The 20614-nt window shown below is 38.8% G+C and overlaps 2 protein-coding genes and 1 pseudogene across 2 annotated transcripts in view; 1 reads left to right on the top strand and 2 right to left on the bottom strand.

Annotated features, from left to right (window-relative positions):
• The window catches only part of PIGX (phosphatidylinositol glycan anchor biosynthesis, class X), a 39943-nt gene extending 36700 nt beyond the window's left edge, over positions 1 to 3243 (bottom strand). Inside the window, exon 1 of the mRNA XM_006869439.1 lies at positions 3161 to 3243. Within this exon, the coding sequence (XP_006869501.1) occupies positions 3161 to 3243 (83 nt within the window). The remainder of the gene's footprint in view (positions 1 to 3160) is intronic.
• Positions 3244 to 8155: 4912 nt separating this feature from the next.
• CEP19 (centrosomal protein 19kDa) lies at positions 8156 to 10276 on the top strand. The gene is made up of 2 exons (XM_006869396.1): positions 8156 to 8355; positions 9888 to 10276. Exons 1-2 carry the CDS (start codon positions 8226 to 8228, stop codon positions 10247 to 10249), a joined length of 492 nt encoding a protein of 163 aa, XP_006869458.1. The 5' UTR covers positions 8156 to 8225; the 3' UTR covers positions 10250 to 10276.
• Positions 10277 to 15521: 5245 nt separating this feature from the next.
• Positions 15522 to 16284, bottom strand: LOC102840242 (annotated as a pseudogene).
• Positions 16285 to 20614: the final 4330 nt, after the last annotated feature.

Raw genomic sequence — 20614 nt, 5'->3', positions numbered from 1 at the left:
TTTTAAGTCTTCTTCACTATCGTAGTTGGGTGGAAACAACCCTGTCAGCTTTTTAGACGTTTACTACAAGAGATGCATTTTCTCTACTTCTCTGAGGGTTAGCAAGTCAGCCTTGTACTAGGAGAGATCATGGAGGAGGAAAGTCTTCTGAGTAGGGGAATGATGTCCACTTTCGGATTTCACTGGCGAAAGCACACTTACTGGTGCTGTGGGAATGCTTAGCAAGATTATGGTAGTCACTGATCGTTGGGGAGAAAAGTAGCAATATCCAGAAAGAATGGTTAAGTAAGTAAATGTATGGTCCATCTTCATTAATTGAATTGAACTTGTAACCAGTCCTAGAGAAGAACATCCAGGAACAGAAAGCTGCTGGACTAATGTCCTAGAGGAAAGAGAGTGTCTGTCAAAAGATAATAATTAGAGCCAAAGATAGCAGACTAGGCATATTATGGAAAAATGTGGAGATAAATTTTGGGGAGAAATGCCTAAAAGAATTTAAACGGAATGCCTATGGAGAGAGGGTAGGGCAAAGGAGAGGAGTTTTCTGTTACAATCCTCATAAAATTATTTTGTGTTTTAAACAAACTGCAAATAGTACTTCAGTAAGAATAAAAAAAATAAAAAATAAATAAAACATCTGTAGTAAAAACAAAGAAAAGAAAAACCTGCATTGCTAAGTGCCCTTGCTCAGCAATCCTGCATAGGGTTCCCAAGGGAAGCCAGGAGCAGAAAGCCTCATCTTTCTCCCGCAGAGAGGCTGGAGTGCTTGAAGTGCGGATCTAGTGGTTCGCAGTCCAGTATGGAGCCACCGTATTCCCTTGCAGTATTGAGCACCAATTTTAGGACGATCATAAGTACATACATTTGCTTAAGTTTTTGGAGTTGAAATTGTTTCTCCTAGAAAGTATATTAACAAAATCTTAGTGGGATGGATGGGTGGATAGGATAACTGGATCAGATCAGAAACAGAGCCCAGTATTTTGAAAAAGCAAATTTAATAAGGTGAAAATTTGGCACTGTGGGTTAATGCGCCAGACTGCAAAGCATTTGAACTGCAAAGATGGCAGTTCAAGCTCACTAGCTGCTCCTTGGAAACCCTATAAAGGGTCGCTATGTGTCAGAACTGACTTGATGGCACTTAACAACAACAACAACCCTATACAGGAGTCCTGGTATTGTGCTGTGAGTTAATGCACTGAACTATAAGGTCAGTTTGAACTTGGACTTGAGTCAGTAGCCTGGTGGTCTGTTACCTGCCTGCCTGCCATCTGACCTACCACTCTTGGTTCATCTGACCATAGACTTGGGACTTGCCTATCTATGTATCTCTGTGAGCCATTTCCTTGGTAACTTTATATACACATATATATTAACTTCAGTGAATTTGCTTCTCTAAAAAACCCAGTCTAAGACACTGACCATCCGATACTTTACTAAGCATGATATCCATTTCCAGGCACTGACCCTTCCTGACAACATATACAAAGTAGTAGAGACAAAGTCTTGCCATTGTTACTTCTAAAGAGTAATCTGGCTGTATTTCTTCCAAAACAGATTTGTTTGTTCTTTTGCTCAGTCCATGGTATTTTCAAAAATCTTCTCCAACACTATAATTCAAATTCATAGATTTTTCTACAGTCTTCTTTACTAATTGTCCAACTTTCATATGCATAGGAGGCAATTGAAAATATCATGGCCTGGGTCAAGTGCACCTTAATCCTCAAATTGACTTCTTTGCTCTTGAACACTTTAAAGAGGTATTTTGCAAGAGATTTGCTTATTGCAATAGTCCTTTGGTTTCTTGACTACTGTTTTACTTGAGCGTAGATTGTGGCTTCAAGTAAAATGAAGTCTTTGACAACTTTGATCTTTTCTTCATTTATTATGATGTTATTTACTGATCCAGTTGTGAGGATTTTCATTTTCTTTACATTGAGTTGTAATCACACTGACAGCTGCATTCTTTGATCTTCATCAGTAAGTACTTCAAGTTCCCTTGCTTCCAGCAAGCAAGGTTGTATCTTCGACATATTCCTCGAAGACTGATGCCATGTTCTTCATATAATCCAGTTTTTCAGATCATTTGCTCATACAGATTGAGTTACATCTTTTCTGATTTTAAACTATTCACTATCCTCTTGTTCTGTTTGAATGACTACCTCTTGGTCTATGTACACATTTCTTGGGAGCACAATCAAGTGTTCTGGAATGCCCATTTTTTGCAACGAAATCCATAGTTTGTTAAGATCCACACATTTGAATGCCTTTGCACAGTCAATAAAGCACAATATCTTTCTGATGTTCTCTGTTTTCAGCCAAGATCCATCTGATATCAGCAATGATATCCTTCATCCCATGTCTTCTTCTGAATTTGGCTTGAATTTCTGTCATCTTTGTGTCAGTGTACTGCTGCAACCATTTTTGAATTATCTTTAACATATTTTTACTTGCATGTGATATTAATGATAGTTCAATGATTTCCACATTCCATTGGGCCGCCTTTCTTTGGAATAGGCACAAATATGGATCTCTTCCAATCCGTTGGCTAGGTAGCTATCTTCCAAAGCTGCATCAATTTGTTGAAACATTTCAATTTGTATTCCGTCAATTCCTAGAGCTTGTTTTTTGCCAATGCCTTCATTGCATCATGAACTTTTTCTTTCAACACCATCAATTCTTGATCATATGCTACCACCTGAAATGGCTGTTCTTTTTGGTGCAGTGACTCTTCTATCATCTTTTGATGCTTCCTGCATCATTCAACATTTTGCTTATCATGTAATCCTTCAATATTGCAATTCGAGGCTTGGATTTTTTTCTTCAGTTCTTTCAGTTTGAGAAATATTGAGTGTCTTCTTCCCTTTTAGTTTTCTAACTTGGGGGTCTCAGTACATTGCATTATAATACTTTACATTGTCTTCTAGAGCTACTCTTTGAAATTTTCTTTTCAGCTGTTTTACTTCGGTTCTCCCAGTCGCTTTAGCTTCTCTGTGTTCAAGAGCAACTTTCAGACTTTCTTCTGACATCCATTTTAGTCTCTTTTTTCTTTCTTTCTTGTCTTTTTAATGACTTTTTGCTTTTTTTCTGTCTGATGTTCATGATGTCATCCCACAACTACCTTTGTCTTCAGTCATTGGTGTCTAATGCATCATATCTGTACTTGAGATGCTCTTTAAATATAAGCTGGATATATTCAAGGTCATATTCAGGCTCTCCTGAACTTGTAATTTTCTTCAACTTCATCCTGACCTTGCATATGAGCAGTTGATGGCCTGTTCCACAATCTGCCTCTGGTCTTGTTTTGGCTGATGATATTGAGTTTCTCCATTGTCTCTTCCCACAGTGTAGTCAGTTTGATTTCTGTGTATTCCATTTGGTAAGGTCCAGATGTATAGTCACTGTTTATGTTTTTGAAAAAAGGTATTGCAATGAATAAGCCATTGTTGTTGTTGTTATGTGCTGTGGAGTCGATTCCAACTCATAGTGACCCTGTACAGGGTTTCCAAGGCTGTAAATGTTTAAGGGAACAGAAAGCCTCATCTTTCTCCTGCTGAATAGCTGCTAGTTTCAAACTGCTGACAATGAGATTAGCACCCCAATTCGTCACCACTATGCTACCAGAGCTCCTTGAATAAGCCATTAGTCTTACATAATTCTATTATGGGATCTCCAGTATAGATTCTGTCACCAAGACCATATGTTACAACCACTGATCCTTTCTCTTTGTTACCAAACTTTGCATCCCAATTACCAGTAATTATCAATGCATCTTGACTGCATATTTGATCAAATTTCAGACTGAAGAAGTTGGTAGAAATCTTTAATTTCATCATTATTGGCTTTAGTGGTGGGTGCATACATTTGAATAATAGTTTACTGACTGGTCTTCCTTGTGGTGGTAGCAATGGTCGTGTGCCGTAGAGTCAATTCCGACTCATAGCAACCCTATATAGGGTTCCCAGGGCTGTAAATTTTTATGGGAGCAACAATCCTCATCTTTCTCCTATGGAGTGGCTGGTGCATTCAAACTACTGACCTTTTGGTTAGCATCCAACTCATAACCCACTGTACTAGCAGGGTGCCTGGTCTTCCTTGTAGGTATATAGATATTATCCTATCACAGACCGAATTGTACTTCAAAACAGATCTTGAAATGATCTTTTTGATTATGAATACGAGCCATTCCTGTTCATTTTGTTATTCTTAGCTTAGTAACCCTATGATTGTCTAATTCAAAATGGCAAATACCAGTCTATTTTAGGTCACTAATGCCTAGGATCTTTATGCATTCCATTCAGTTTTGGCAACTTTCAATTTTCCAAGAATCATACTTTATATATTCTGCATTCCGATTATTAATGGATATTTGCAGCTGTTTCTTCTTATTTTCAGTTGTGTCTCATCATCATATGAAGGTCCCAAAAGTTTTGCTCCATCCACATCATTAAAGTCAAATATACTTTGAGGAGACAGATTTTCCCCCGTGACATTTTGAGTATCTTCCAACCTGAGAGGTTGTCTTTCAGCACTACATCTGACAAGTTCTGCTGCTTTTCATAAGGTTTTCAGTGGACTCCTTGCATGGTGTTGTAGAATTGTGCACCACAGGTCATTGGCTCAAATCCACCATTGGAAACCGTGTACAGGGTCACTATGAGTCGGAATTGACTTGTTTGTTGTTGTTGTTATGTGCCGTGGAGTCGGTTCCGACTCATAGCGACCCTGCACAGGGTTTCCGAGGCTGTTAATCTTTACGGGAGCAGAATGCCTCATCTTTCTCCCGCGGAACCGCTGGTAGTTTCGAACTGCTGACCTTGCGGTTCACAGCCCGATTCGTAACCACTACGCTATGGCACTTAAAATAACAACAACAACAATCATTCAGAAGTGGTCTGCTTTTTCTACTTCTTAGTCTGTCTTAGTCTGGAGGCTCTGCTGAAATCTGTCCACCCTGGTTGACCCTGCTGGTATTTAAAATACCAGTGGCCTAGCTTACAGCATCACAACACACAAACCATCACAGTATGACAAAACTGGTAGATGAGTGGTGGGATGATTGTTTTTGTTAAGTACAATTGAGTTGGTCCTGACTCATAGCAACCCTGTATAGGGTTTCCGAGGAGTGGTTTGTGGGTTTGAACTGTCACCCTTTCCGTTAGCAGTCCAGTACTTATCCTACTGTGCCAAACCAGGACATAATCATGTAAAAAAATTGCATGTTAGTAAGTTTTTTGATGACAATAATCACATAGATTGTTAAATTTAAAAGGTAGGAAATACTATATATAATATAAAAGACATATGATAATTTAAATAAATAAAACTATATGCATAGAAAAAGACTGGAAGGAGTTAAGGGTAATTGTTTTATATATGTTTTCTTCCACATCTCTCCACTCTCCCAGATTTTCTACAATGAACATATATGAATTACTCTTATTTAAGTATATTTTAAACTGAGGTGTAGTGAATAAATTATCTAATGATTCTTCTAACCATAGTTTGTAAACTCCCACCAAATACTGATAGGATGACATGATTCTTCTATGGATGTTAGCAGAGTTAATTATAACTGTAAAAACTTGAAATTGTAGCATAGGTCTAAAATGAACCATCGCAGAAGCCAGAGAGGGGAAATCTCACTACAATCAAAGAAGAAGAGTCAGGAATGGAGCATGTTCAAGATTCCTGTACATTCGACTCCTCAACCTAGGGGCAGGAAACTGTGGCACCAGAGGAGCAATAGCAGCAGAATCAGGAACTAGAGCATACACCAGAGTAGTGGACTTCCTAGCAAGTAAAACTGAGTGACTTTGAGCAGGAAGCTGTCTTGTAGAGTGAAGTGCCTTCAGGCACGAAGTGGGGGAGCTAGGTTTGCTGACCCCTGGAGCCAGTGCTGAGTGGAGACTTACAGTGGAGTGGTGTGTTCTATGAGCCTTTATCAGCAGCTGACTGGAACAATTGTGCCCTGAGCATTTTGACCCCGAATTGTAACCTGTAAACTTCCCTAATAAACTCCATCACTGTGAGCATTATCTTTGGATTCTGTGTAGCCATTGCAATGGATTACTGAACTCCATTAAAGTAGAGAGGGTTGTGAGAGGAATGGCTGGTGCCACATTTTGTTGAAACTTTGTATCAGAAGTGGGATTTGTTGCAATGGCTCCAGACTCATAAAAGTATGGGGTTTTGTAAAAGACAGAGTGAAAGGACGTAGGAAGTGAAATTTCTGAGTCTTAAATGGTTAAAGGCCGGTAAGAGATGTTGTGGTGCTACTGGATTCACCGGGGCAAAAGCCACTTGGGTGTGATGATTACAGAGAGCTTGTAATCTATACTTGATTGTTGTTGTTGTGGTTAAGTGCCATGGAGTCGGTTTCAACCCATAGCTACCCTGTATAGGGTTTCCGAGGAGCAGCTGGTGAACTTGAACTGCTCACCTTGCAGTTCAAATGACTTTGCAGTCTGGCGCATTAACCCACAGCGCCACACCAGGACTCCTTGATTAGATATGCTAAAAGAGGAGTTAGGAACTGACCAGAAGGAACAGGTTCTATTTTAAGCCAGTAGCCTTTGTATAGAGTAAGGGGCTTAGGTGATAGATAACCTGAACCATGCACAGAACTGCTGAGAGAACAGATTTATGATTAAAGTAAAGATCTGCATGGGTGGGAAAAGGTGGACCTTTTGAATTTCAAGCAAGCATAAGCTCATGTGTGCCCTATAGTGATTCTCTTAACAGAACTGAGTTTATGAAAATATCAACATTCTATGCCATTTCACCTCAAGGTTTCTTGATATTTGTAAATCTTTCTGAGAATATTATAGTCACATCTAAAGCAGTCCCAATAATGAAGTATATTTGGTGTTGAGGGTACAAAAGGAAGAGGGAATTGAGAGTATTAACCTGCAAAAGCTGTGCTATTGAGAAATTTTAAAAATAGCATATGTTGTTGTTGTTGTTAAGTGCCGTCGAGTCGGTTCCGACCCATAGCGACCCTGTACAGGGTTTCCGAGGGTGTAAATCCTTACGGGAGTAGAAAGCCTCATCTTTCTCCCGCGGAGCGGCTGGTAGTTTCGAACTGCTGACCTTAAGGTTCGCAGCCCGATTCGTAACCACTACGCTACCAGAGCTCCTTAAAATAGCATATAGTGAGACAAATAAGCACAACATTAAAGCTGTGTTTCCGAGGAGCTGCTGGTGGGTTTTAACTGCCAACAATGAGGTTCAAACTGACTTTGCAGTCCAGTGCTTTATCCTACAGTACCACACTAGGACTCTGTGTAAACATTATTGTCTCATGTATGTAGAGACCAATTCCTAACTAGGTCTGCCTTTTTTATTAGGCTGTGGACTCCTGGTGTGATGTTGTAGGATTAGCACTGGAATCCAAACCACAAGGTCAGCAGGTCAGACCTGCCAGCCACTCCTCAGAAACCTTTACAGGGTCACTATGAGTGGAAAATGACTCAACAGCGCTTAATAACAACAACATTGACTGTGAATTCTTAAAGATGGACTGTCGCTGGGGCCTATGCATTGAATTAAATTAATGCACTGAGTTAAATTAATGCAAGGTATTTTGCTGGGATGTAGTAGTGAAAAATGAATACAGTTTCTATCCTCATGGAGCCTAAAGATGAGAAGGGATGACAGATGATTAAATAAATAATTACAGGAAACAAACAATCTGATGATTAAATGATTGGGAAAAGACAATGGAGACAGAGCTAGTCTGGTAAACCCTAAGGACATAGCATCTAAGGTGATCACTGGCAGTCCTGGATAGGGAAGGTGCTTGGTACAAATTTGACAACTCTACTAACTGTAAATTAAAAAGACCCTTTAGGTCAGTTTTTGGGCCCACTTAGGGATTCAGATACAATCTTGGGTAAGAGTACAGTACACTAAGAGGGCTAAACAACTGTTTTCTCAGGTTTCCGTGTCAATGAATCAGGGGTTCTTAGGGATCCAACAGACTGAGGATAACCTAGGCCAAATAACTTTCAGGGTCACCCCAGAAGTATTAGGCTTCATAGGCTGAGCCTGCATCTTGAGAACTGGGCTAGAGCCAGAACTGCAGGGGACAAAGTGGGGAGAGGCAGGGTGTGAGCTTTATCTAGCATCTAGTGGAACTGAAATTGTATTTTGTTTTCAGGAAGTCATTATGTGACTAACACATTTTCATCAGATTTCCTCTGATTTTCCCTGCAGTATACATAGGAATGATGTGTACTGCCAAGAAATGCGGAATTAGATTCCAGCCTCCAGCTATCATCCTAATCTATGACGGTGAAGTCAAGGGAAAGAGTCGGCAGCGGATCATGCCAGTCCGAAACTTTTCAAAGTTTTCAGGTAGCCTGTGTTTTAGCTTGCCTCCTATCTTAAGTATTATGTCAATCCCTTAATAAAAAGAATTTGAGTCTCATGCAATGAAGTAATATGTCCTTAAGACTCAGACAGACCCAGGTTCATTCATATCATTATTGCTACCAAGGGCTACATGTGTGACCCTTGCTAATTTACTTACTCTCAATGAGCTTCAGTTTCCTAGTTTGTAAAAAGGGGTTGATAATTCCACCCTCTCAAGACTGCTGTGTGGATTAAGTGAGACAGTATTATTTCATAATGTTAATTTCCTTTTCTCCCTTCAAATATATATATATATGGATAGATGTTGTGGGTTAATGTGCCAGACTGCAAAGCCATTTGAACTGCAAGGTTAGTGGTTCAAGATCACCAGCTGCTCCTCGAAAACCCTATACAGGGTTGCTATGGGTCAGAATCGACTCGACAGCACTTAACAACAATAACAACAATAACAACAATGTATATATGTATGTGTGTATATATGTGTGTGTGTGTGTATATCTATATATGTATGTATATAATTGTGTAAGGAGCTCTGGTAGCGTAGTGGTTACGAGTCAGGCTGCCAACCTCAAGGTCAGCAGTTCAAAACTACTAGCAGTTCCATGGGAGAAAGATGAGGCATTCTGCTCCCATAAAGATTTACAGCCTCGGAAACCCTGTGCAGGGTCACTATGAGTCGGAACCGACTCCACGGTACTTAGCAACAACAGCAACAATTTAAGTGTGTGTGTATATATGTATGTATGTGTGTATGTATATATATATATACACACACACACACACACACACACACATACATGTTGTTAAGAGCCATTGAGTTGGTCCCGACACTTAGCAAACCTGTATAGGGTTTGGGTTTCCAAGGAGCGGTTGGTAAATTTGAATTGCTGACCTTGTGTTTCAAACTGACCTTGTGATCCAGTGCTTTATCCTAGTGTCACACCAGGACTCCATATATTTATGTTGTTGTTGTTAAGTGCCGTTGAGTCAATTCTGACCCATAGCAACCCTGTATAGGGTTTCCAAGGAGCAACTGGTGAGCTTGAACTACGGACCTGTATGGTTCAAACCAACTTTGCAGTCCAGCGTATTAACCCACAGTGCCACACCAGGATTCCATATATTTTATATGGAAGAATATATATATATATAATGATTCATATTTTATTAGTACCAGTACCACTGTCTAAAAGCTATACTATCTCTTTTTCTTCTCAGACATTCTCCATTGAAAGTGCTTAACAGTTCCACACAGTAATTTGAAGTTAAGGAAGTCAAACACACATCCCTTTTTTCCCCGCGCTCAGCTGAAAGCTCACTATACAGGAATAGCTCAGCAATATAATTTATTCCAATAAAGCCTTTTAGCTACTGGGCAATCACGACAGATAATGCCTTCAGGATTCAGGATTTGGAGGTTTTGTTCTGTTGTGCAGGAGTGTGTGATGCACTAATAGTCAATGGTGTTTATGGTATGTGGAGTATGTAATTGTTGGGGTGTTTCTCCCTCCTAGACTGCAACAGAGCTGCTGAGCAACTAAAGAATAACCCCCGTCACAAGAGTTACCTGGAACAAGTATCTCTGAGGCAACTAGAGAAGTTATTCTGTTTTTTACGAGGTTACTTGCAGGGGCAGAGTTTGACAGAAACAATGGAACAAATTCAACAGGAAAGAACCATTGATCCCGAGGAAGACCTGAACAAACTAGATGACAAGGAACTTGCTAAAAGGAAGAGCATCATGGATGAACTTTTTGAGAAAAATCAGAAGAAAAAGGATGATCCAAATTTTGTTTATGACATTGAAGTTGAGTTTCCAGAGGATGAACAACTACAGTCCTGTGGCTGGGACACAGAGTCAGCTGATGAGTTCTGATACTAAGCACTCACAGAATTTATTGGGTTGACAGAAATTCCATGTTTATACAAAGAATATAGATTGGTTATAGCAAAATCCGTAAAGAACACTAACTGTGCATGTTGGGTCCTAATTGGATTGACTGTATTGCTTTTCAAAACCAGATCATTTAGAACATTACTATGTGGGTACATGAGAAAGAAAAGAAAACAGTGCAGGGATCTGTCTTTAAGGAGCCTCCAATCGAATTGGAAAATTATTGAAGAGCTAATTAAAATGACAGCAAAAGCTGCTTGATAGAGACAGCGATAGGCCAGAGAAGCTCAGAGCCTAGATTACAATTGGATAGTCAGGGGAGATTTTACCTAGTGCTTGAAATGGTAGCATTTAGGTATAAGAGTCTACAGGATTCCAGATGATACAAACTGGGAAAAATGGGGAGGAACGATGAGTAAAGAGACAGAAAAATTAAAGGTTTTATTTGTAGAGTAGAAGGCACATTACAGTTTGGCAAGATTGAAAAGCATATATGTTTATCAGGAAATTATCCTGTATACATTATATTTTTATAAGTGTTTAACTTGTTTTATATGTATTCATTCTGGAGAATAGAGCACCCTTGAAAAATGCCATGCAGCTGCAAGCAGATGCCATTTGATGGACAGCAAGAGATCAGCCCCATCAATTATCAGGCAATATATGAGGGGGCTTCAAAAAGTTCGTGGAAAAATTCCCTTATCTTTTCATTCCCTTGTCTATTAATACATTATAGAATTCTGAATACCATCCCATAAATAAGAAGTTTGTTTGAAAAATGGGAAATCTATTCTTAGGAAGAATTCATTTTTCCATGAAATTTTGTAGCACCCTTGTGTACTAAGATATTCTCAAACTCTGAATATCTTCCTATGGACAAGAGGTCTGTTTGAACAATGGGAAACCCATTTAAAAAAATTATCTTTGGTTATTTCTTTCATATTTAAAGATTTATACATAGTGAAATTGATTTTTTGGTGTACAATTCTATGAATTTTTTTTAAAAATTTTATTGTGAATTGAGTAATAGTTTACATGAGAGAATGTCAGTTTTACATTTATTGTTTCATTGCAATGATTACAATCTCCTCTGTGCATCATCATTCAATAATATTTGATCCCATTCCCTCTTTTTTTGGGGGGGTGCAGAGGGGAGATTTACACAAAAACACTAAGGAATATATAGTCAAGTAAACTATCAAAGGGCATATTCTGCAAGCTTGACTCCTGGCCACCAGCACACAGCCTTTCTGTTTCCATGAGTGTAGAGTCCTCAGCTGCTCCCTCTCTCCATGTCCTCGTCTCTGCCTTTATCTCTGGTGTCGCTGCTTCTCTGGATAAGATTCCACATTCTGCTCCTGCTCTTCTCCCTTGATGATCCTAGGGTCCTCTGTTTCTGGACTGTAAGATTAACTACTCCCCCGTTTTTGTTATAAAATTTCTACATTTACAATTGTGACAGTCGCAATTAGTCATGATAACAGTTACTCACTATTGAATCATAAGAATCTTATCCCTATCTCCTTTCACCAGACCCACCTAGACAAGATTAGAATTATTTAGAGGCATTCTACCTTCCCCTGCACACTCTGAAACTATACTCCCTCTTGAAAACTTGTAAGCCAACCACTTCATGGCTATTTTAGGTAGCCAATGTCTAAGTTGCCAGTCCCTATCAACCCTGTATACAGAGGGGATAGGAGGGAAACCCACTCTTAATTAAGGAAGAATTCATGAATTTGCAACTACAAAAAGAGATTCTTGTTAAACCTTTGCTTAAGGGTATCTGTACATAAATAGATCTTTCTTTTTTCTAGAATATTATTTAAGTGATGGAAATATTCTTTGCAAGGAAATTAATGTTCATTAAATAAAACTTAAAATAATTATTCACTCTACCTGCCCATCCCCATTCTCTTTACCATTAAAAGCTCCATTAAAGGCGTCCTTCTTATAGCTATATCACTAGGGACTTAAGATGGCCATATTTCATCTGTATATTTGCCAAAAGTAGCAAAAGTATTTCAGACAGAGATTCTTCTGTATCTACATAATATTCCATTGTATTGTTAAGTGTCATGGAGTTGGTTTTGACTTAGCAATCTTGTATAGGGTTTCCAAGACTTTAAATCTTTTGTGGGAACAGAAAGCCTCATCTTTCTCCTTCTGAGCAGCTGGTGAGCTCAAACAGTCAACCTTATGGTTCGCAGTCCTATGCTTATCCTATGGAACCACTGTGCTCCCCAGTCCATTGTATAGATATAGATAATTTATTTGAAAAGTTGACTCTAATTGTTTCCCCCTTTCACCATTATAAGCCATTATAAGCAATATCATAAATAAATAACCTTTTACACTATTTGTTTTAAAAGAATATCTACAGGATAAATGCCTAGAGAAAAATTGCTGACCCAGGCAGGGTATATGCACTTTGTTGTTGTTGTTGTTAAGTGCCGTCGAGTCGGTTCCGACCCAGAGCGACCCTGTACAGGGTTTCCGAGGGTGTAAATCCTTACGGGAGTAGAAAGCCTCATCTTTCTCCCGCGGAGCGGCTGGTAGTTTCGAACTGCTGACCTTAAGGTTCGCAGCCCGATTCGTAACCAAATCTTAATAAATCTTGCTAAATTGTCCTCCATAGAGATTTGCTCATTAAGATACGTACTTCTTGAATATTACATGTTAAGCTATACTGTTCTGGGGTGTAGAGATATAGCAGTATATACAATAAAGTCCTCACCTTTACCAGGTTTACAGACTGATTGGAGAGGAGAGACAATGAACATAAATACATAAAATAGGGTCAGACAATAAGTGTGATGAAAAAGCAAGGTAAACAAATAATAATGGAGGAGGTGGAGCTACTGTTTTAGATCGGAGGTAACATCTGAATAACAGTCTGAAGGAAATGAAGGAAAAACTAATATGCCTTGCAGGGGTGGTGGGGAAAGGCAAATGATACATAGCGCTCCTGAACTGGATATGCTTGACATCTTTGAGAAAGAACAGAGAGCCAATGTGGCTAATACAAATTGAGCAGTTCTTTACTGCTTAACTGGAATGGATTTTTTTTTTTAAATTATATTGTGAACTGAGTGATAGTTTACATGGGAGAACATCGGCTTTACACCATCAATTCATTGCAATGATTATAATCTCCTTTGTGTATCATCATTCAATGCTATTTGCTTACATTCCCTTTTTTTGGGGGGTGGGGGAATATACACAAAAACACTCAGGAATAATTTAAACAACCAAAGGGCACAAGTCTGCCTCCTGGCCGCCAGCACTCAGTCCTTCTCTTTCCATGAGTCCAGAGTCCTCAGCTGCTCCCTCTCTTCATGTCCTCATCTCTGCTTCCATCTCTGGTGTAGCTGCTTCTCTGGATAGGGTCCCACATTCCACTTGTGCTCTTCTCCCTTGATGGTCCTTGAGTCCTCTGCTTCTGGACTGTAAGATTAACCCGCCCACCCCCGTTTTTGTTACAAAACTTCTACCTTTACAGTTGTGACAATTGCAATTAGTTGTGGTAACAATTACTCTCTACTGAATCATAAGAATCTTATCCCCATCTCTTTTCACCAGACCCATCTAGACAAGATGTAAACTGTTCAGTGGGGACTCTACCTTCCCCCATAAACTCTTAAGTTAAACTCCCTCTTGAAAACTTCTAAGTTTGCAATGGATTTTGCCAATACATAGTATTTTTCATGACGGTTGTACCAACGTAAACTATCAGTGATACACGAGTGCCTAATTTCCCTATGTGCTCAACAGAGTGTTATCAAAATTGTTGATCTTTTTCAATCTTATAATTTAAAAATAGTATCTCAAAGTTTTGATTTATATTTATTTTATTATGAATGAAACAGTATCTTTCTTACATTTAAAAGCCATTTGTTTTGTGAAATGTCTGTATTTCTTTTGCTTATTTTTTATTGGGTTGCTATCAAAATTCTTTATTGCCGAAATTAGTCCTTGGGCTAATGATGAGTTGCAGATATTTTTCCACCTTGCCATTTATATATATATATTTTAACTGTTTAAAAGTCAGGTTTAGTAAAGGCTAACTTACATACAATAATGTACAGTTGAGTGAATCTTAACAAATGTGTTCTGTCCTAGAACCATGTGCACAATCTAGATCTGTTTCCAGTCACCCTAAAAAGTTCCATCCAGCCCCTTTGCAGCCAATTCTTTCTACATAGTCACACAATAATAAGCAAAATTGTAGTTACCTACAGGATGCAGTGAGTTTTAATGTCCAATAACAAAAATTCAGTCCAAGTACCACAAGAACAGAGAAATTATTTAAGCTACCAAAACCAAAAATTAACTGGAAAAAAAGGACAATGATAAAGCAATTCTCAATACACAGCATGTCAATTTGCAACCTTGTAGAAAAGCAACTGAAAATGTCCTTTCTAGTCTCCTTATCAACTGCCAGGCCTTCCACTTTCTGGTTGGATCTAACTACCATCCTTTAAGGGAGCCCCAAACAAAGAATACTCAAAAACTAGAGAAATTACTTTACAAAAAACTACTTGGGTCCTATCACAAATCTATCAAAAACTTCCAGATCACTTGTAAAAGATTCCATAGTTACAATGCTAGTCTTATAAAACCCATAGGGCTTTGATTACACCAAACTTGTTAATTTTTGCCGACTAAAATGATAAAATGTCATTTGTTCTCTTTTCCACATTCGTTACTGGAGTTCAAGTTGAAATACCAAAATAAGTTTGGCATATGAATCTCCAAAGTATCTATCTAGCTATCACAGGTTTATACTGTATTGTATTTGAAATATTTTTTATTTATTGCTATCTCCATAATTTATTTTTATCGGACTTGCTAATCAGAAAAATAAACACATTTACATGGAAGAGTAGATTTAGTTGAATAGTCCCTAGGATACTTACAACCGTGGTGATCCAAATGAAGGCAGTCTTGTGACAATTGAAATTTACGTAACTATTTAAATTGAAAATACTCAATTAGAAAACAGTATTTAGCTAAGATTCTTTTATTAAAATAGCTTGAGTACTTCTAGATAAGGCAGAACTATTTCTAGGTTAACAAGAGTAGATTTGACTTTGGACTTTTATTTTTTAGACAAATTTTAGAGAGTAGAGAAAAAATTAGGCTATTTACAGAAAATATCTACATATGCATTTAGAGGTACAAAGTTGGTGATGGAAAGACTTAAGTACAGTTCTCAAACAGCTTTGTTAATTTTCTTGGATTTTAAGTGTGCCTAAGATACGTCTTCATCCTCAATCTTGGGAGCTAAATAGTACTTTAAGTGTGCCATATCAGCAATTTTATACTTTACAACAAAGGGTAGGTACGTCAGCAGACATACTGAGTGTAACTGTAGGTTTTGTAAAGAAGTTCAGGTATCTAAGTGCAAAAGTTAGGTGAACTGATTCATTCATCTCTATGGTAACTGCCTCCTCCTCTTTATCAACAACATTACTTGTTTGTGCCAATTTAATGTTTCCATTTCCAAGTTCTCCACTTGCAGAAAATTTCACTCCATCTTTTGCAAATGACAACAGCATCTCCAATATGACTGAGATCTTAGCATATAGTGCAAATTCACCAGAAGGCATTTTTACCACACAGCTATACTCTTGTTCTAGAATTCCATGTTGTTCAACATCTAAATCCATTAACTTCATTTCATAGTCTGAAACTTTTTCTTGGTTTGGTTCTTCAAATACTAGTGCCAAGGTGTCTGCATTATCTTCAGCCCTTAAGTGTAATGATGTGTTCATTGCCAGCACATTTCAGTATTTTGGACATGCTGGTGAAGTTCATGGCCATGGCCAGGTTGCAGTCACAGCAGTAGGTGTTGATCGTAGAGTGAGCTGCACAAGGGAGATGTGGGACGAATCCATATTCTGCGGTTTCACCCAGTCCAAGCTGATGTCTCAGCAGGTCTCACTGATGAGGTCCTTGAGTGTCCCTAGCACTTTCTTCAGGATGGAGCCCTGTACTAAACTCACCTCAAACATGGTGACGGAGTTTCAGTGATGCAGCTACAGGTGGGTGGAAAGTGAAGAAGTCTAGCTGAGGCCTCACAAGGATCAGAGCTTCAGCCGGAGACCAAAAGGACCACAACCAGCCTGCTGCACTTGCAGCAGTTTTTTTTTTCTTGTCATTTATCTCTTGACTTTGCTTATGATACTGTTTCCAGGCAGAAGAATTTCTTAATGTGGTCAAATTGATCAGTAATGTTCTCTGTGCTTCTGTTTTTTGTGTCATATGTAAAAAGGTATTCTTTAATCTGAGATTACGTAACAAAATCATCCCATGAGTTTTCCTATACAGAAATATTTTGATATGATGTATGAGGTGTGAATCTAACATAATTTTTTCCAGATGCCCATATAATTGCCCCAACACTGCTATTTAATGAATTACTTATCTTTTCCCCTATTGATTTGAAATACAATGCTACCTTTATCATCTACTAGATCCCCATATGTATCAAAATAGTCATCTTTTAATAATGTTAATGTCGTCTGTAGCATGCTTCGCAGTTCATGTGTTTTATGTTTATTGAAATCATTTCATGTGGCCACTAGGTTAGGAGCTATGGACAGATACAAAATATACAGTAACTTTTGCGTTTCAGGTGTTAAATAGTTTAGCTGAAGCAATAAAATTAACCTAGAGACAGAGATGCTTACTGCAACTAGAGCAGAAGAGGGAAATCATATGGCTTAAACAGTTGTTTGGGTTTTTATTTTCCATGTATCTTGTGTAAAAAATTTTCTGCCATTATGAAATTAATACATACGAGGAGATTTCAAAAAGTCTGTAGAAAAATAGAATTGACGATAATGAAATTTTCTACAAATTTTTGGAAACCCTCTCATATTCATTGTTTTTGTTGTTTTACATTTAAGTACATACCAGAGTTTAAAAGTTAAATGTGAAAAGTCTACCCTTACCTTGCCTCCTTCCCTAGTGGCAACTCGGCAGAGAAACTGGTTTCCCTATAAGAACAAGAATCCTTTCTCTGCTTGTTACCTTGCTTCATCATTATTCTTTCCATCTCTCTCCTGTCCATCTCGTTGTCAGCTTTATTCTTTTTGTTGGCCCAAGTTCCTTCTATATTAAGCAACAATGAAACATGGCTTTACCTTGAGTCTTTCTTTACCTAATTCCGTATCTATCCAAGTTTTAGCTAATCTTGGTATTGATTGAGTAAATCTCATCTCCCCTTCCCTTTGGAGCAACTCTTGACTCTAGCCTGGTTCTCAAGATGCGTGCTGAGCCTATGAAGCTCAATACTTCTGGAGTTACCCTGAAAGTTCTGTTTCTGTTGGATCCACAAGAGTCTCTGGCTTGTTGAGAAGTGTAGATATGTTCACATGAGCCTAGGAAGGAAATTCACTTTGGACCTCTTAGTGTACTGTACTCTTATCAAAGATTGTATCTGAATCCCAAAAATTGACCTACAAGGTCTTTCTCGTTTACCAATTAGCAAGTCTGTACCAAGCACCTTCTGTGTCAAGGCACTGTGAATAGTCACCTTGAACATGATGACTGTAGAGATTCTCCAGACCAGATCTGTCTCCCTTGTCATTTCCTTGTCGTTTTATCCATCAAGTTTTTGTAATTATTTAAGAGTTTGACAAAAGTAATGGTGGATCAAAATTAAGAAAGGTCATCGGATTTGGCAACTATATCTCTGTTAATCTTCAAGAATTAAAAATAGAAGTGAGTAGTTTGGATAGAAATTGCAAGCTATTTAAAGGCAAAGGGGAGGTAAAAGTTCATTAGTAATTATCTGGGACTGGAAGGGTTGGGTGGGTAGTTATTACTTAAGGAGTACTGAGGTTCTCTTTGAGGAAATAAACTTTTAGAAATAGATAATAGTACTAGTTGCACAGCACGGTGAATGTAATTAATGTCATTCAATTGTACACTTGAAACTGATTAAAAGGGCAGTTCTGTTGTATATATTTTACCCCAATAAAATTATTTTTTACAAAAAAGGAAATGCAATCTTAGACCTAAATGGAAAAATTAAAACTATGCAACTTTTCCTGTTATTGTTAAGTGCCATCGAGTCGGTTCTGACTCATAGCGACCCTGTGTAGGGTTTCCAAGAAGCAGCTGGTGGGTTTGAACTTCTGATCCTGTAGTTGGCAGTCTAGTGCTGATCCTACAGTGCCACACTTTAGAAGGAAATAAATGTACTCCAAAGACAAAATTGAGAAATTTTTCAAAAATCCAAACACTGAGAAAATACTTGCAAATCATATCTATGAAAAGAGACTTGTATATGTATATATAAGGAACTCACAAAACTCAGTAATAGACAAAGAAGCCAGTTTTAAAATGGGCAAAAGATTTGCATAGACATTTCACCAAAGAAGATATGTTGTTGTTAAGTGTCGTTGAGTCAGTTCCAACTCATAGCAACCCTTTATAGGGTTTCCAAGGAGCAACTGGTGGATTTGAACCACTTAACTCATGGTTAACTTAGCTTAGGTGCCATTGAGTTGGTACTGACTCATAACGACCCTATGCACAACAGAACAAAACACTAGCTGATCCTGGCCTAACCTCACAATTGTTACATTTGAGTCTATTGATGCTGCCACTGTGCCAATCTATGCCATTGGGGGTCCTCCTCTTTTTATTCGACCCTCCACTTTACCAAACATGATATCCTTCTCCAGGGACTGGTCCCTCCTGACAATATGTCCAAAGTATGAGAGACAAAGTCTGGCCATCCTGGCCTCCAAGGAGCACTCTGGCTGCACTTCTTCCAACACAGATCTGTTCTTTTGGTACTTTCAATATTCTCCTCCAACACCATAATTCAAATGCATCAATTATTCTACAGTCTTCCTTATTCACTGTCCAGCTTTCACATGCAATATGAGGTTATTGAAAATACTATGGCTTGTGTCAGGCATACCTTAGTTTACAAACTGGCATTTTTGCTCTTCAACACTTTAAAAAGGTCTTCTTCAGCAGATTTGCCTAATGCAGTAGTCGTTTGATTTCTTGACTGCTGCTTCCAGGAGTGTTGATAGTTGATCCAAGAAGAATGAGTCTTCCTCCAATATTGATGACACATTTTTCTTCATATAATCCAGCTTCTCTAATTATTTGCTCAGCATAGAGATTGAATAAGTATGGTGAAAGAATACAACCCTGGCTCACACCTTTCCTGATTTTAAATCATTCAGTGTTCCCATGTCCTGTTCAAACAACTGTCCCAGCAATTAGAAATGAAATGCTACATGTGTAGGACACGTACTACAATGGATGGTCCTCAAAAAGTATGATGCTATGTGAAAAAAAAAACAGACATAAAGTTGTTGTAGTTAAGTGTTGTCAAGTCTGTATAGGATTTCTGAGGAGCAGCTGGTGAGCTTGAACCACTTTGTGGTTCAAAATGACTTTACAGTCCAGCACATTAGCGCACAGCGCCACAGACTACATATCAAATAACTGATTCATAAGAAATATTTTTTAAAAAGATAAATCTATAGAGATGGAAGGCAGATTGATGGTTGCCTGGGGCTGGGACTTCCTGATGGAAATTAACTGCAAATACTAATTTAGGGGATGAATGTCCAGGAGTCCTAGTGTGGTGCTGTGGGCTAATGCGTCACACTGCAAAGTCATTTGAACTGCAAGGTCAGTGGTTCAAGCTCACCAGCTGCTCCTTGGAAACCCTATATAGGGTCGCTATGGGTTGGAATGGACTCAACGGCACTTAACAACAACAACAACAATAAGTCTTGGTGTGGTTCTATAGGATAAGCACTAGACTACAAGTTCAGTTTGAACTGCAAGGTCAGCAGTTCAAACCCACCAGCACTCCTCAAAAATCTTATACAGAAGAGAACAAACAAGATGGCGGATCGGGTGGACGTATAGCAGAGAGCTGCGCCAACAACACAGAATACCTGACCAAGCAGGCTCAGGGGCTGGTCCCAGAACTCTGAACCACATATAAAGGAATACTTAGAAGATTGGAAGGCTCACAACTGGGGGAATTTGTGGCAGAAGCAAGAAATCTATTGCTTTCTAGTCCGGGACGCTTGGCTGCTCCAGAAGCCGCCATCTTGGGTGAGACCACGTGGGGAAAGGATCGGAGCAGCCACAGACGCCTGGCAGAACCACTGAGGTAAAGGTGTGGACATTCTTCTCGTTTGGTAGCTGTTCATTGGTCCCTTGCTGTCTGCGCACCTCCATTCTGGTGACTATAGGGGTACCTAAGCTAGTGGGCACCCCAGCCCCACCCTCGGAGGGTTCTACTACGCATGCGCACAGATCTCCTCGAAATTTAAAGAGACAGTTTCCAATTAAAAC

The sequence above is a fragment of the Chrysochloris asiatica genome, unplaced genomic scaffold (assembly GCF_000296735.1).
Source record: "Chrysochloris asiatica unplaced genomic scaffold, ChrAsi1.0 scaffold00130, whole genome shotgun sequence".
NCBI lineage: Eukaryota > Metazoa > Chordata > Mammalia > Afrosoricida > Chrysochloridae > Chrysochloris > Chrysochloris asiatica.
The sequence above is the reverse complement of the archived record's forward strand: the minus strand, read 5'-3'. Positions and strand labels throughout refer to the sequence as shown.

What these genes read in the sequence shown, in the direction of transcription:
- CEP19 (XM_006869396.1), top strand. Translation starts at nt 8,226, where the DNA reads ATGATGTGTACTGCCAAGAAATGCGGAATTAGATTCCAGCCTCCAGCT. An exon ending in AAACTTTTCAAAGTTTTCAG is followed by an intron (nt 8,356 to 9,887) that starts GTAGCCTGTGTT and finishes TCTCCCTCCTAG; the next exon opens with ACTGCAACAGAGCTGCTGAG.